Below are 17,956 nucleotides of genomic sequence, written 5' to 3' on the forward strand. Positions count from 1 at the left end.
CTGCCAGTGTACCTGGCAAGGTATATAAAGAGGTACAGGTAACCCCTATTGTTGAATCCGGCACTACATCCAATAAAGAGCTGTTTGCTGAGTCCATCATCTTTGTCTCGCCATGCGGTCAAGACCCACTACACAATAATGCGACATATCAAAACTTTTTTCCCATTGCCGGCAATGGGGTGGGCACGGTTTCCTCATGATGCATGCAGCCAGCAGGCCGGCCATTTGACACCCCTGCTCTAGAGTCTTATGATTCTTTGGATTCTTTTGAATTGATTTCTCTTTTTTCATTTACAAAGCATTTTTTAATGTCAATAACATATCTATCTTCAAAGTAAGTTACATTCTTATACACCTACAGAGAAAATACAGGCTTCCTCCCTCGTGTATTTTAAAAAAATCATTTTGCAAAATTATACATCTGGCAAGTATAATATTGTCTAGAGCAGGGGTGTCAAACTCGCAACATCATGTGATATGTCACAATGTATCGCAACTTTTTTGCCATTGCCGGCAATGGGGTGGGCGCGGTTTTGCTATGATGCATCCGGGCTGCTGCAGTTTGATACCCCTGGTCTAGAGGTTCCTGTTGTGGCTTGTATAACCTAGTGTATTTGAGAAATAAATTATTACAATCCATGTTTAAGTTTATATTTTGTTATTTATCTCATATTATATTTATATGTATGTATAAGTATAGAGGGGACGTGGTGTCTCAGTGGGTTAGGACGCTGAACTTGTCGATCAGAAGATCGGCAGTTACTCATCCCAGCTTCTGCCAACCTAGCAGTTCGAAAGCATGTAAAAATGCAAGTAGAAAAATATGGACCACTACGGTGGGAAAGTAACAGCATTCTGTGCACCTTTGGCGTCTAGTCATGCTGGCCACATGACCACGGAGACGTCATCGGACAAGCGCTGGCTCTTCAGCTTTGAAACGGAGATGAGCACCGGCCCCTAGAGTCGGAAACGACTAGCACACATGTGTGGGGGAACCTTTACCTTTACCTTTATGTATAAGTATATATTTCCCAAGTTGGGGGTGTCTATAAAGCCTTTGAAATTCCTTTTTGCTGTTTTTCCCATCTCTTCAAAGCTTGTAAATTCAACTAGAGAAGCACAAATTTTCTCTTTAAAATTCAAAGTCTGAGTCACAGACTCTTTTAAATGCATCTAGCCCTGGTGGTCATTGCAGAAAGATCTTGCCGGTTGCTAACCCTTCCTAAGCCTCAGTTTAATTGGTGCCTGTCCCTTTAACTGAAGTTAATTGTACACATCACACGTTACAATCCACAGATCAGATTTTGTTTAAATTCTTAGTACACTCAGTTGTTTACTTCTGAAGAATTGGGAATTACACTTACAAACTTGTCTTCACCTGGCTAGACTCAGATTAAAATAAACATAACCTTAGAATCCATCTTTGCAAGAGCCACCAATGACGCTTTCTGTCCATTTATAATAGCAAATAGGTGAAGGGACCACTACTGAGTTTCTGAATGTATAGAAAATCAAATTATGATAGAACAACCTTATAGTATTTCCAGTTGCTTGTGCCGATAGCTAGTTACTGTAACTGCCAATAACGAGCACGAGTGTTTTCTCTCTAACAGAACTTGGAAGAAAATAATGCTTAGTGGCAAAGGCAGGGCACTTCCTAGCCTGGATAAAGAACTTGCTTTCCTCCCAAAGTTTTGAACTTCAACATCCCTTCAATCCCCGTCCGCACGTTCCAAGACTCAGCGTAATAAACTCTCGCATCTGCCACCTTTCTTAATTTACATCACTACTAATCTGGGCGCGTCCAAGAGATGTAAGGTAGGGAAAACCCGAGTGCTGAATTACAAGAGGGAGGGAGGGGGGGGGAAGAAAGAAAGAAAGAAAGAGAGAGAGAGAGAGAGAGAGAGAGAGAGAGAGAGAGAGAGAGAGAGAGAGAGAGAAAAGGCGCCCCCGCATGCTGAAACCGCGGAGCGCACGCGCCACGTGAAACTCGCTCTGAGAGCCGCAAGGCACACGAGACGGACAACCGCAAAAGAAGCCGACCAGCGGCCCCGGCGCCATTTGCTTCTTGGATCGAATATGATTCGGGGCTTTCGTTCGTCGCTCTTTTTCGTGTGGCCGCTGTTTCTGCTGCTGGAGCTCCTGTCCCCCGCCTCCCTCACAGACGGTGAGAGCGGGGCTGCCTGCCTGAGCAGGCGGTTGGACTAGAAGACCTCTAAGGTCCCTCTCAGCTCTGTTCCGAATTTAATTTAATTTAATTTCATCTGTTCGTTGCTCCGTGAGGCAATGACCTTTGAATGAGCTTGTTCTCAACGGCACTCAAAAGACCGAGTGGCAGAAAGCACCGCTGTTAGTAGGAAAGCCGCTCCCTACAGCCCTAATTCATGCTGATCCCGTGGTGGGGGTGCAGGCGCTCAGGCTGGCCCTAACCGACCCCCTTCGCAGCTTGAAACCTCCGTAAGGAAAAAGCGTTGCTCGTCCGGCTGAGATTTCTGCAATTTCCTGTCAACGAGGATCGGATTCCTCCCTCCTCTTCCTCCCTTTTGTGCGCGAAATAGAGCCCGTAATTACCGCTATTTCTCTCTTAGCAAATTGAAACAAATTCAGAACTAGACCTAGAGCAGGGGTAGGCAACCTCGGCTCTTTTATGACTCATGGACTTCAACTCCCAGAATTCCTGAGTCAGCTATGCTGACTCAGGAATTCTGGGAGTTGAAGTCCATAAGTCATAAAAGAGCCGAGGTTGCCTACCCCTGACCTAGAGGAATAGATTCATCATACATACTCATCGTTATCGTAGGTCATTCCTAACCCATTGTTTCATCTGGCCCAGAAGGGAAGGGTTGCTGTGGCGCTAATTGCCTAATCCGAGTTAGGTCCTATCCCGGAGGTGGAGACAATAGCCTGGAACTGGGTTTTCCTGCTCCACTTTAAGTGTTTCCAACTTGGGTTGACACAGCCCAATTCTGCACTTTCGCTGCTGTGCTTTCATTCAATGACAGCACTTCTCTTAGGAGCCACCATCACACCCCTGCCCCAGTGAGCACTAATGGCACCTTATATTGCCATATCCAGGGTGCCTGCATCCAAGAAGTAGAATGTGGTTGTGTGAATGAGCCCACTATTGCTTGTGAACCAGATCTCCACTGTTTGGCAATTTCTGGGTCTTCAAGAAACAGAAACACTGGATGGTTGGCTTCTAGCCACATAAACAGCCAACGGTTAGGACATAAAATAAGTGCTGAGCAAAGATTGGTGAATCACTGCCCCAAGATAATGAACTGGTGAATTTCTATTAAAAAAAAGTGGGTGAAAAATTCTGCCAATTTATCTTTCTAGGTCAAACCACAGGCAGATAAATCTGAGGTTCTGCTTTGTTCAGCTACCAGGCATGCCAAATGGGAAATTGTTAAGTACAAGGAGAAATTGGCAAAGGAGTTTCACACAAAAGTTCTATCAGTGGAAACTGCACAATAAGTATCCTATTATTCCCCACTGACTTCTAAAGACAAAAGAATTGTGCAGGCGTAGATCAGTGACTGCAGGAAACTCCAAGGGAGTTTCCGTCTCTCTTCTAACTATTGGAACTGGGGTGGGAGGGCATTTGGGAGCTTCAAAGATCAGAAGATTTTTAGTACAGTAGCTTGCATATTGTTGAATATGTATTATGGTCACAGAATTACTTGAACATTGCATTAACATTGCAATTTTTAAAGAATTATCAAATGTGGTGATACAATACTGTATGTCTATGGTCTCAATCATCCAGGTCACAGTGGTCCCAAAGATGCTTTTTCCAAAAAGCAACTGGACTTCCTAGCTTTTTTTAAAAAAAAATATTTCACTTCTTGTGTACTGAAGAAGCTTCTTAGCTAAGAAGCAAAATGTTTTCAAAAGGAAAAAAAATGAGAAAATCCAGTTGCCTTTTAGAAAAAGTACCTTTAGGACAAATTTAGGACAAGGAAGCTCTCCAATGGAAAATCACATGATGTAGGACTAATGTTCTTTCTTTCCAGTACAAAGTAGATAAGTCTTGCTAGCATACCTTGTAATGTCATGTGGATAAGGTATTTTAAAAAAAGAGGCTGGAAAGGCATATTTGTGTCATGATTAGGTAAAAGTGGGGAAAGATCTGTCATTATGCCAATATTAACTCTATAAATACTTTGAAAGTGGGTAATAAATCATGAATTTTCTATTAAGACATGCATGTGTTGTTAATCATACCCAATTTCACATGACCTTAAGCATATGGAACTCCATTTCACTGAGATCAAGTATTTATTCCACATTTTTAGGTGCTGGGAACAATCTAGCAAAAAAGAAATATGCATATTCTATTAATTAATACATGCTTTTGATGCTTTTAAAACTGTAGGAGGAAAGATGTGCTAGTCTGGATAAAAAAAAATCAGAAGGGACCTGTTTCTGACTAATTTTTTAAAAATTAAAATTAAAACTAATTTTCAGTCATAAGCTTTTGTGAGTTGCAGCCTTTTAATAGAACAGAACAGAATTCTTTATTGGCCAAGTGAGATTGGACACACAAGGAATTTGTCTCCAGTGCATAAGCTCTCAGTGTACATACAAGTAATAGTGATAAATCATGATCATAAACAACATAAAAATACATTCATCATAAATCATAAAATACAACACTTCATCACAAACCATAAGGTGCAACATTTAGTGGTAGTTATAGGATACTAGCTAAGCAAACAACATAAATCATACTACGATACTAAGTAAAACAATATAAATTGTAAGATACAAGCAACAAAGTTATAGCCATAAGAAGGTAAGGATAGGTCAGGGGTAGGCATATCTGACTCAGGAATTCTGGGAGTTGAAGTCCATGAGTCATAAAAGAGCCAAGGTTGCCTACCCCTGGGATAGGTAATAGGAAAGATGAGAATAATAGTCATACAGGTTTACTAAGCAGTTTGACGGTGTTGTAGGAATTAGTTGTTAAGCAGAGTGATGGTATGGGGGAAAAAAACTAAATAGAATAGAATTGGTTGATTAGAAAAGGTACTACCAGACACCTTATTTCAGGCTGTTGAAGGCCATTTTTAATGTTTATATATCGCTATACTCTGAACAAGAAAAGTGGTAATATTTTCCCCCATCAATTTCTAGTACAGGTAATACTCGACTTATAGCAGTTCATTTAGTGACCATTCAAAGTAACAATGGCACTGAAAAAGGTGACATGACTGTTTTTCACACTTGCAACCATTGCAGTATCACCATGCTCACATGATCAGAATTTGGATGCTTGGCAACTTGTTCATATTTATGATGGTCTGTTCTAGGACCCTGTGGTCACTTTTTGCGACCTTACAAGCAAAGTCAAGGGGGAAGCTTGATTCACTTAACAAACACGTTACTAATGTAACAACTGCAATGATTCACTTAACAATCGTAGCAAGATAGGTTGTAAAGTGAGGCAAAATTCATTTAACAAATGTTTTACTTAATGAGAATTTTTTGGGCTCAATTGTGGTCTTACATGTAATTTCTAGTTCTCAGGAGCTAGTTTTAATATATTGTTGAATATTGGTTATGTTTTAATCTTTCAGAGAAATATTTCTTATCGTTAAAACTATTTTGATTTCTAGAATGTGGAACAAGGCCTGCGGTAGATGAGTCCATAATGGGCTCCCGGATTGTAGGTGGACATGATGCTGAACCTGGGGCATGGCCATGGCAAGTCAGTCTTCAAATTCATTACAGTGACAGAGCATATCGTCATATATGTGCAGGAGTTTTAATCAGTAACAACTCAGTGCTGACTGCAGCACATTGCATTCAAGATTATCCGTATGTATTTTTCAGTTCCAAATGGTTTTCTGTCCATTTTTGATGAATGAGTATATAGCCATAGCACTTAGATTTATATACCACTTCACAGTGCTTTACAGCCCTGAGTAAGCAGTTTACAGAGTCGGCATATTGCCCCCAACAATCTGGGTCCTCATTTTACTGATCTCAGAAGGATGGAAGGCTGAGTCAATTTTGAGCTGGTGAAGATCAAACTTCTGGCAGTCAGCAGAGTTAGCTTGCAATACTGCATTCTAATCACTACCCCACCACAGCTCTGGTTAAGGTGTGTATATACACACATACGCATACACACATTTTGAAATCTGGATTATGTAGCAACAGACAATCCTCCAAAGAAAGAGAGAATGTTTTGAGAAAAGGAAATGGAAACAGACTTCCTCCTCCCTTTAAGTGGTACACATGAGTACATATACCTGTGTATATACCTGTCATATTTGAAAGGGGGAAAAATAGGAACCAGGACAACAAACAACATTTGAATTTTTTCCTGTAAAATAAATCATTTCTATAAAAATTCCCACTTTAAAAATTGTATCTATTCTATACCAACCATTATTTCCCTACACAAGTAATCCCCCCACCCGAAACACGCATAGTCAGACAGACACATATTTCCCTCTATCCTTCCATAAAGGTAAAGGTAAAGGTTCCCCCACACATGCGTGCTAGTCGTTTCCAACTCTAGGGGCCGGTGCTCATCTCCGTTTCAAAGCCGAAGAGCCAGCGTTTGTCTGAGGACGTCTCCGTGGTCATGTGGCCGGCATGACTAGACGCCAAAGGCGCACGGAACGCTGTTACCTTCCCACCATAGTGGTCCCTATTTTTCTACTTGCATTTTTACGTGCTTTCGAACTGCTAGGTTGGCAGAAGCTGGGATGAGTAACAGGTGCTCACTCTGCTACGCAGCACTCAGGATTCGACCCGCCAAACTGCCAATCTTCTGATAGACAAGCTCAGCGTCCATATGAAATGGCAAAAAACAAAATGAGATCTTTCATTGGGTAAGGATAGGATAGGAAGGGCTACCATTTCTCCTCTGCAAGACATAATAACCACTATGTGGAAGCTGTCTTAAGGTAGTCTGGAATTTTGCAGCCCCAATATCGAATCTATAAGGGGAAGGAATAGCCAAGCTGGATGGAAATAAAGTGAGAGGAAAAATGAAAAGAGAAGGAGAAATCTATTTATGTATTACAGAAAGATACCAAATTGTGTGATACATATATTATATTAGAGAGTGTCATAGAAATGTGTGGCGTTATACTTGTGGGGAGTACCTAAAGGAAGGGACTGATTTAACTCTGAGAGTGCTTTATAAATTACATTGATGTGCCAGATATGTATTTATGAATCTTCTTCCTATACTATTTCCTTCTTCCACATATCTTTTGCTTATAGGGGCAGGAGATATTCTGATATTTTAATCCACAAATTGAGCTTAATATGTACGTACAAAATAACCTTAAAAAGCATTTATTGTAGGTTTTAGTGTTTGTAGGTCAAGTACCAAATATACACGTTAACACAAATGCCAGGATAATTGCAATTAATGTAAGTATATTAATCAAGTCCAGTTACCTACTGTTTTGCATCAATCTCTGACATTCAAGAGGAATCTTCAAAGCTTTTATCAGTTAACTTTGCAAATTCCATAAAGAGACATTGTCCATGCTTTCTTGTTGCAGCTAAAAATACATTTTATTGTTGAGTTGTATGTCTTTTCCAAGCCAGAGATCACTCAACATCTAGGTTGGGGATTAGGGGGAATTATGGTAAATTTCAAGTGTTTATGAATCCATTCCCTTTTGAATTGTCAAATCAAGATAGGGAATGTGAGATAATTTATAATCAGCCTTTTTCAGTTCAGAACAAATCCTACAGATCACAAAATCAAATCCTACAGATCACAAAATCAGCTATCGTCAGGAAAGTCAATATAGACTACTTGTGTGCAGCTTTTGCATCCTCGGGGGCCAGTATATGTCTCCCTTTGCATTTTTGTAAGTCAGTGTCCAGATGTGGAAGACTGAAGAGCAGTGGTAAACGTAAGTATGGAGGAAAGAAGAGCCCAGGGAGAGGAAAGTAGGGAAAAACATCTAGGAACCTAGAAAGACCAAAGCAACTGCAGGAAAGAATGACATTGGTGGCAAAATAATCCACGTAACTAAGGGAACTACAGGTTCGAGGATTGGCAGCAAGAGAGCCAAGATCCCGACAATTTGACCAAAGAATGGAAGAAGTAAAGGCAAAGAAGGGTAGGGCAAAGCATCTAGCTTCAAGAAAAAGTAGCTGGATTTGGTACTTTGTGCTTCTTAGTCAATACTGGTATTAAAATTCTGTAGGAAAAGCTTTCCTGGGCTCTCATAAGCTTAAGTACTGCCAACAACATACTTTGATGAGTATTAATTCTGAAACCTCTTACTAGCAGGCAAAATTATTTCTGTAGTTCTTCGCATTCGTCCTCACTCTGCAAAGTCTTCCAGTTTCTAATAGGAATTCTTTTCTTAATTTAGAACAGAAGTTCCAAGACAACTGCCTTCATTTGAATGACATAGATAAGACTGTTTTTGGCAAAGATTGGCCTTGATTTCAGAATTCCAATCTGGAAATTCTTGAATTGAACTGAAATTATGTGGGATTCAGAGACCAGTCAACACAGGGTATCCCAAATATGTCTGTCTGCCTATGCAGAGTTTATTGTATTTATACAGTTTTAACAAGCAGGAAATTACGCACAGCAAAAACTGTTTATTGGTGTACTCCCTAGTCAATCTTAGAGAACATCCGAACATCCCAAGCCAGGGCAGAGTCTCCCTTATCTAGCCGGTTCCTTGCAGTCCTTGGCAAGGCTAATTGGAATGATCTCATAGACATGTGGATAACAGGATACTGAGGCAGGCAGTTTTCTGTGCACGGTCCCTTCATATCCTTGACCTCCATCTCTACAAAATTACTGAATTATTTTGACTCTTGCTTGTTATCAGTATTTCTGACGTAACAATTCTACAGTATCTATTGACTCTTACAGACCTTTGATTTTTTTCCCCCTAGGAAACCAGATAACTGGAGGGCTGTAGTTGGTTTGCATCATCTTTACGTACATTGGCCTTTTTCTAAAGAATATCGTATCAAAGATATCATAATGCACTCTGATTATGAATTTGGAACTTTTGAAAATGATGTTGCCTTGTTCAGATTGATGCAATTTGTCAAGTACAATGATTATGTCCAGCCTATCTGCTTACCTGACTCTGCTCTCTTTCTGAGTGATAATTCTAAGAATCCATGTTATATAAGTGGGTGGGGAAGCACAAAGGAAAAAGGTAAATCTATTCTTATTACTTTAATATTAAGATCAAGATTTTAGTGATTTTAGGCTGTATTCTTATTCACAAAATTAAATAAAATCAAGGCTGCTAGTAAATGTACTCAGTAAAAACTTACTACCCATAGTGATAGTACATTTTTAATTATCTTTTCACCAAACCTTCTAGATATGTATCCACAAACAATGGAATGGATTCATTTTTTTAAATTTCTTTTTTTTCCTGGATATTGAACTTTTAAAATGTTTCAGAAACATTATAGAAGTGATGTTATTATCAAATAAATCCAATTTTGTCTGGATGTATGATTCCCAACATTTTTTCATCATCACAATGTTACTGTTAGACAGGCCACTGGCATGCCTACCATACATCCTATGCCCGTGGTGACAAACCTATGGCACGTGTGCCACAGGTGGCACACAGAGCCCTCTCTGTGGGCACGCATGCTGTCGCCCCAGTCCTAGGCTTTCAGCAGGGTTTTATAAAACCTTTTCGCTTTAGGCCTCCACCACTGCGTGTGGGGGGAAAAAAGGTTCAATCAATCAATCAATCAATTTCAACTTCTCACAGGGGAAAAAAAGATCTCGCACAGTTGGAATTGATTGATTGAACTTTTTAGTCCCACCCAAATAAATAAATAAATACATAAACCTTTATTGTCAAAGTACAACATGTGTACATTGAGATTAGCTGAGCCTCTCCCTGTGCTCCCTCCCCCCAACACACAGTGATAACAAACCCTCCATCCTACCACACCATGTGAACCAACTACACCACACACCGGCCTCCCAAGTCAATTCTGCATAAATTCACAGAGATTATATCCCATTCAAAAGCCTAACAGCCCACGGATAAAAGCTGTTTTTCAGCCTGTTGGTACGGCTGGCTATACTCCTATATCTCCTACCCGATGGTAGGAGAGTAAAGAGATACTGTCCAGGGTGTGAGTCATCCCTGAGAATTTTCCTCACTCTTCCAAGGCAAAGAGCCCTGGCGATGTCATCCAGTGGTGTCAGGGGACAGCCCACAATGTCTTGTGCTGTGCTCACTACCCTCTGTAATACTTTCCTGTCCGCGGCTGTCAGACCAGCATACCAAACCACAATACCATACGAGAGGACGCTCTCTATAGTAGACCAGTAAAAGAGGGTCATTAGCCGTTGTTCTACCCTGTACTTCCGCAAGACCCTAAGAAAGTGAAGCCTCTGTTGGGCCTTTCTAGCCACCTGGGTTGTGTTAACTTTCCAGGTCAGATCTTCACAGAGGTAGACTCCCAGAAATTTAAAGGAGGAAACTCTCTCCACACAGTCCTCCTCGTCTGCCATTATCACTGCAGCCATGCCCACTCAATGGGCCACGCCCACCCAATAGGCCACGCCCACCCGGCACTAGACGATACATAACTGAGTTTTGGTTTGCAGTTTGGGCACTCACTCTCTAAAAGGCATCGCTGTCCTATGCTATTTGTATATTGCCAATAGCATAGGATGCAGGCTAGTCCATTACTATTAGACATTACGTAGCCAGGATTGATGGAATACTACCATCACTAAATGATCAATGAAAATTGAAAACATATTACAGTATAATTTCAAATGCAATATTGTGATCTAAACCAAAAAAATACTCAAAATGTGACTTTTATGCTTAACATGATGGTGTAATGCTTTGTGAGATGATAGCTTATTGTACAGATAACATATTTTTTAAAATTCTCCATAATGATGTTTGACCTTAATATGACACTCAAAGTTGCAGTAATGAAAAGCTGAAAATGAATAGACTAAAATATAGCAGTCAAACAAATAATATGGATTTGTTATATAAAATATGCAAAGATTGTCAATGGCTATAGAAGTATGAAGTATATGGGGCAGGAAATTTGACTTAATAGTCCAAAAACCTTCAAAATTCCATCGGTTTCTTCTACTGGATTCCCTACCCTATCCCTATATTATAGACACAAACAATCTTCCAGCTTTATCTTATGCTTTCATTACAGGTAAAGGTAAATATATATTACAAGAAGCTCAGGTTGACATTATTCCATTGCCAATCTGTAATAGCTATGACTGGTATGCAGGCACAGTATCCCTGAAAATGATTTGTGCTGGCTCTGAAAGTGGACATGTTGATAGTTGCCAGGTAAATTGTTGATTATTTCATATTAAAAATATTCTGAAACTATCTTCTACAGCTATTACTTGATCAATTTTTAATGAGTAGACGCACAATAATAGGCCCAAATAATAGGAATACAATCAGTTTGGGAAGGAAAAAAATAGTTGATGACAATCTGTGCCATAAAATGGTTATTTGAATTTTTATAGTAAAATTCAAAGGACATTTTGCTTTTTCTAAAATCATTAGATACGGTAGTTACAAAAATGACAAATAATGCCTTAGGCATTAGAAAAAATAGTGACATGTTTTTTTAAAAAAAAAATCCTGAAAGCAAAAAGTTGTTACAAGAAAGGTAAAGTTCTTATAGAAATTTGCAGGACATATTTTTAATTTATGCATATGAACATAAATATATATAAAAAATAAATAAATCATGACTGTTTCACAGGCTTTCAGTGAAGACCTTAGCAGTGGCTATGGGATAGTAGTAGGGTGTCCCATTCATTTCTTAGTTCTGGTTTCAGTATAGTTTTTAAAGTCTTAATTTGTGGTTTTAATGTTTCAATATTTTAATTATTTACTTAGTTTTATAATTTGTAAGCCACCCAGAGTCACCTGATAGGGAGATGTGTGGCATAAAAAATTAATAAATAATAATAATAATAGCAGATTTTTTTCTGACTCAAATCACTTCACCTGATTTCATAATAGATCACTTGGAAATACAGAGTGATTCCCAATACCTGTGTACAAAAATGCTTGATGGTAGATAAGCCCCTAACACGCTGAGTTTATAGTACAATTTCAATGTGGTATAGTCACATTGTCTGACACTAAGAAGACCCAAGTTCCACATTCCCTTCTACCATGGAAACTCACTGGGCCACTTTATTCTACTCAGTACTTGTACAATCTAATTCAGAAGGCTGTTGTGGGAAAAATAGGAGAGACTGCTATATATTCTGCCTTGATGTCATAAATGAAATGCATCTTATGAATAAATAATCTGCAAATTACCCAAACAAGATATCAGTGTATGTATATTTAAAGTAACTTAATTTTAAATCTTGTGATTCAACAAAAGCAAGTATTTCCCCTACAGGATATCCAAATTTATTTATATTTCCAAAGGATCATTATTTTCATTTGATATGTTATGGCAAGCATAACTCAGACTAATGCACATCTATAGGATTATACACTATTATATGCTTCAAAATGGCAATACCTAATTTGATTTATCTTTTTCACATTGTAGGGAGACAGTGGTGGTCCTCTGGCATGCTATTTCCCAGATGCCAACAAATATTATTTAATAGGAATCACCAGTTCTGGCGTTGGCTGTGGCAGACCAAAATTTCCAGGACTTTATGTGCGTGCTGCAAGTTACAAAAAATGGATATATTCATATTTATCTAACAAAACAAATACTGTAAGCCTCTGGCTTACCCTAATTTTGGGAACTGCTGGATGGATAACTTTCCATCTTGTATAAAATTCAAATTTTATTGAAATAGGGTGACAGATGATTATGTTTTAAGTTTTTTTCTTTCCCCTTATTACACATATATTTTCCAGAAAATTCTCAGTAATAGAACTAATTGATTTATGTGGTAATTCAATATAATAAACCTAGTCTTCTAATCTTAGTATTCTAATCTGCTACTTATGCACACATACCTAGAAAGAATTTAACATTTATTTAATTGATATTTTAAATATAAGCACCACTGTTATGTACCATTTATGAGCTATAAAATATATAAAAGCTATCACTATTAATTGTATTAAAATACTGATTGAAAGACTCTGTAATTGCTTAATGAGTTCAAAGTCCTGACTTAAAAATGTTCTTAATATTTCCATACTTTTTACAGCATTTTAAAAATAAAACTTATTTTACAAATGTGTGAAATTGCAGAAGAAAATACAGAACAGCAATTCCTTTCAATTGATTACACCTTAGAAGTAAAACAGGAACAAATATATAAAATAATACAGTGACTAAATTAGTGGATCAGGGCAATGCTGTGGATATAGTTTACTTGGACTTCAATAAAATATGACAAAATATGTCTTGGTAAGATAGAACAATGTGCAATAGACAGTACCACCACCAAATGGATTTGCAGTTGGCTGACCAAATGCACTCAGCATATAGTCCTTAATGGAATTACACCTATATGGAGAGAAACATGCAATAGGGTACCTCAAAATTCTGTCGAGTCCAGTGCTCTTCAACATCTTCATAAATTATCTAGATGAGGGGACAGAATGAGAACTCATAAAAATTGCACATGACACCAAGCTGGGAGGAGGGGGAGAGAATTGCCAACACCTTCATGATTCAGAAGGATCTTGACAGATTTAAGCATTAGGCCCTAGCCAACAAGATGCAATTCTGTAATGAGAAAAGCAAGGTGCTGCGCCTAGGCAGGTAAAACTAAATGCACATCTATAGAATAGGTGGTACCTGACTCAACAACAACTGCAAGAAAGATCTTGGTGTCCTAGTGAATGATCACTTAACTTTGAGCCAGCATGGACTGCAGCTGACAAAAAAGCCAATGCAATCCCTGGCTGCATCAACAGAAGAACAGCATCAAGATCACGAGAAGTGATAGCACCTGTTTATATTGCACTAGGAATACTGCATCCAGTTCTGATTCCACGATACAGAAAAGATGCCGAGACACTACAAAGATTGCAGAGAAAAGCAACAAAGATGAGAAGGGGTTTAGAGGCTAGATGTATGATGAATGGTTAAGAAGAGAAAGATTAGTGATGACAGGATAGCTTTCTTCTGGTACCTGAGGGGCAGTCACAGGGAGGAGGGAGTCAACTTACTCTCCAAAACACCTGAGGGCAGGGCAAGAAGAAAGATGGAAGCTCGTTAAAGAGGAATCCAATTTGAAACTAAGAAGAAATTTCCTAACAGTAAGAACGATTATTCAATGGAACAGCTTCTCAGAGTTGTGGGTGCTCTGTCACTGGAGGTCGTCAAGATTAGACAGCTATTTGTCCGCTACCCTGCAATAAGCTATTTGACAGTTAACCTCCAATGTCCCTTCCAAACTTATGATTATAAAAATATATAACAGTGTTGAGAGCGTGGTGGCACATCAGCTTCCTCTGTTCCTGGAGGAAACTGATTATCTGGACCCGTACCAATCGGGTTTCAGGCCCGGGCACAGCACGGAGACGGCACTGGTCGCGCTGGTGAATGATCTCTGGCGGGCTCGGGACAGGGGTTGCTCCTCTGTCCTAGTCCTATTAGATCTCTCAGCGGCTTTCGATACCATCGACCATGGTATCCTACTGCGACGTCTCAGGGGGCTGGGAGTGGGAGGCACCGTTTTACGGTGGTTCTCCTCCTATCTCCTGGGCCGCTCGCAGTCGGTGTTGATGGGAGGGCAGAGATCCACCCCAAGGCCTCTCGCTTGTGGAGTCCCTCAGGGGTCGGTTCTCTCGCCCCTCCTGTTCAACATCTATATGAAGCCGTTGGGCGAGGTCATTCATGGTTTCGGGGTGGGGTATCATCAGTACGCTGATGATACCCAACTTTTTTTCTCCACCCCGAACCAACCCAGCGATGCCCTCGCTGTGATGTCCCGTTGCCTGGAGGCGGTCCAAGTCTGGATGGGGAGAAACAGGCTTCGTCTCAATCCTGCCAAGACTGAGTGGCTTTGCGTACCAGCATCTCGGGCTAACCAAACTATTCCACCTTTAATGATGGGGGGTGAGGTGTTACCCCCCCGTTGATAAAGCTCGCAACTTAGGCATCCTCCTGGACTCACAGCTCAATTTTGAAGATCATATACGAACCGTGACCAGGGGAGCTTTTGCCCAGGTTCGCCTGGTCCGCCAGTTGCGACCCTACCTGGACCGAGATGCCCTACGCACAGTCACTCATGCGCTCGTGACCTCCCGTTTAGACTATTGCAATGCTCTCTACATGGGGCTGCCCTTGAGGACCATTTGGAGACTACAACTGGTGCAGAATGCGGCCGCGTGAGTTGTGATGGGGGTTTCCCGATACTCCCATGTAACACCTTTACTCCGTGAACTGCATTGGCTTCCGGTTGCCCTCCGGGTGAGATTCAAAGTGCTGGTGATGACCTATAAAGCCCTAAATGGCTTGGGTCCGGGATATTTGAAGGAACACCTGCTGCCAGCATCAAGTTCCCTTCGTCCAGTGCGCTCGCAGAGGGAGGGTCTTCTCAGGGTGCCGCCGGTAAAAGATTGCCGGCGGGAGAGGGCCTTTTTTGTGGGTGCACCTACCCTCTGGAACCAGCTGCTCGTGGAGCTCAGGACTGCCCCTGACCTACGCTCATTCCGCCGGGACCTGAAGACCTGGCTCTTTGAGCTCTCTGACCCAGGCTGAGAATTTTAACTGGGGTTTTATTTTCAGGGATAATTTAATCTTTTAATTCTCTTTTAACTTTGTACTTTATATTGATGTGATTTTAAAATGCCCTGTAAACCGCCCTGAGTCCTTCGGGAAAGGGCGGTATATAAATCTAATAAAATCTAAAATCTAATCTAAAATCTAACAATTCTTACCTGGAAGTAAAAACTGGCTGGGCCTTAATATAATTGGTATTAAAATTGCATAGGTAATCTTAATGACTTTGTTTTTCTTGTTATCTATCTTATCAGAAAATGCACTGAATGTGAGCCATTTCTATGTTTAAAAGTAGTCTTTGTTTAGCAACAGCCTCATTAAGTAATTGTTTGCAGTTTACAATGGTTAAAAAAAATAACTCTGACCAATCCTCGTATTTACAATCTTTGCAGGTCTATAAAGCAAAGGAAAGGTAAAGTAAAATCATAAGCACAACTGCAGTTTTACTTAAGAGACTACTTTGCTTAACAACCAATTGTGGTAGCTAAACAAGGACTGTCTCATCATTACTCACTCTGCCCAAGATGTGCTTGGCTGAGCTCCGCGAGTCCCAGCTGTTTGGCATCCCACAGGAGCCCCACAGAGGTGCTTTGTGCCCTCTGTGTTGGTGGGATAGGACAGGGGGACAAAGGGCTGTCGGTTTGCCGTTTTTGGCAAGTTTTCGGTTTGCTATTTTCGGCAGCGGCAGCGGCGGTGTTTTTCGGGCGGCGTTTCTTGGTGGCGTTTTTTCAGCGGCGGCAGCAGCGGCACAGTCCTCCGTGTGCTCCGTGAGTCCCGGTGACCTTCAGAGGGGCCTCGGCTGTGCCCGGTGAGGCCTAGGAGAGCCTGCATTTTGGGTGGCTCCTATTAGCAGGTTATTGATCCCGATGGAGCCCGGCGGAGCCTGGAAGAGCCTGGAAGGCCTGGAGGAGCCGCGCTCTGGAAGGCTCCGATCAGCTGATGTTCGGGGCCTATGGAGCCGCGGCTTGGAACAGCGCTTGGAATGGTGGAGTGGTGGAGGAATTGCGGTGGCGTCTGAAGCGGCTGGTGTGGAGGTGAGCTGGAGTGCTGTGGCCGCCCAGATGTGGATATCTGCGGCCCAGTGGTGGAGTACGGATGGTTCATGTCGCGGACGGTGGGACGGTACAGACCATCTCTACGTCGCTCATGCTCCGGGAGGCCGGCTGGATTGAGTTTATGGCCTAGCGGAAGATCGGCGGGGAACTTGGTTTCCTCCCTTGTTTGCCTACTTATCGCCTGACCCTCTCCTCCCACGGAGAAGAACATTTGCAGCCGGGACATTTTGCTACTTTATGATTCATCAGGCTTTTATGCCTTGGACAAATAGCTGCTTAATTCTTTTTTGTCTGCCGTGCCCCCAAAGGATTCAGAAGGACCCGGGTATAAAGTCACGGTGAGAGAGTGATTTGATTTAAACTTGAGATTGTATTATATAGAAAGTGAAGACCATTAGTTTCGACTCAACCCTGACAAGACTGAGTGGCTGTGCGTTCCGGCATCCCGGGAAATTCAGAATATTCCATCTCTTTCTATGGGGGGTGAGTTATTACCCCCCGTAGATAGGGCTCGCAACTTGGGAGTCCTCCTAGATTCACAGCTTTCTTTAGAAGATCATATATTAACTGTGACTAGGGGGGCCTTCGCCCAGGTTCGCCTGGTGCACCAGTTGCGGCCCTATCTAGACTGGGATGCCTTGCGTACGGTCACTCATGCACTCGTGACCTCTCGATTGGACTACTGCAACGCTCTCTACATGGGGCTGCCCTTGAGGACCACTCAGAGGCTCCAACTGGTGCAGAATGCAGCCGCGAGAGTCGTGTTGGGAGTCTCCCAATACTCCCATGTTACACCTTTGCTCTGTGAGCTGCATTGGCTTCCAGTTGTCTTCCGGGTGAGATTCAAGGTGCTGGTAATGACCTTTAAAGCCCTACATGGCATGGGTCCGGAGTACCTTAGGGAGCACCTGTGGCCAGCATCTACTTCCCTCCGCCCAGTGCGCTCCCACAGAGAGGGCCTCCTCAGGGTGCCACCGGTCAGAGAATGCCATCTGGCGGCCCCCAGGGGGAGGTCCTTCTCTGTGGGTGCGCCGGATTTGTGGAACCATTTACCGGTTGAGCTCCAGACGGCGCCCGACCTTCGCTCCTTCCGACGGGATCTTAAGACTTACTTGTTATTTTCTATGATGAAAATAACCTACCAAACTTATCAGTTCCTGTCTACAGCCGGTGATGAAATAAGAGCTTTTGGGGGG

At 41.5% G+C, this 17,956-nt stretch overlaps 1 protein-coding gene across 1 annotated transcript; it reads left to right on the forward strand.

The window, feature by feature from the left end:
- Positions 1–2,079: 2,079 nt before the first annotated feature.
- On the forward strand, positions 2,080–16,517 carry LOC308662833 (transmembrane protease serine 12-like; the record flags this gene model as incomplete). Its single annotated transcript, XM_081318977.1, has 7 exons — positions 2,080–2,167; positions 5,622–5,823; positions 8,899–9,170; positions 11,179–11,321; positions 12,559–12,789; positions 16,098–16,117; positions 16,388–16,517. The coding sequence occupies 7 exons, from the start codon at positions 2,080–2,082 to the stop codon at positions 16,515–16,517; spliced, it is 1,086 nt and encodes a 361-aa protein (XP_081175103.1).
- Positions 16,518–17,956: the final 1,439 nt, after the last annotated feature.

Source organism: Vipera berus (genome assembly GCF_964194415.1).
Source record: "Vipera berus genome assembly, chromosome: 2".
In the NCBI taxonomy this organism is placed as follows: Eukaryota; Metazoa; Chordata; class Lepidosauria; order Squamata; family Viperidae; genus Vipera; species Vipera berus.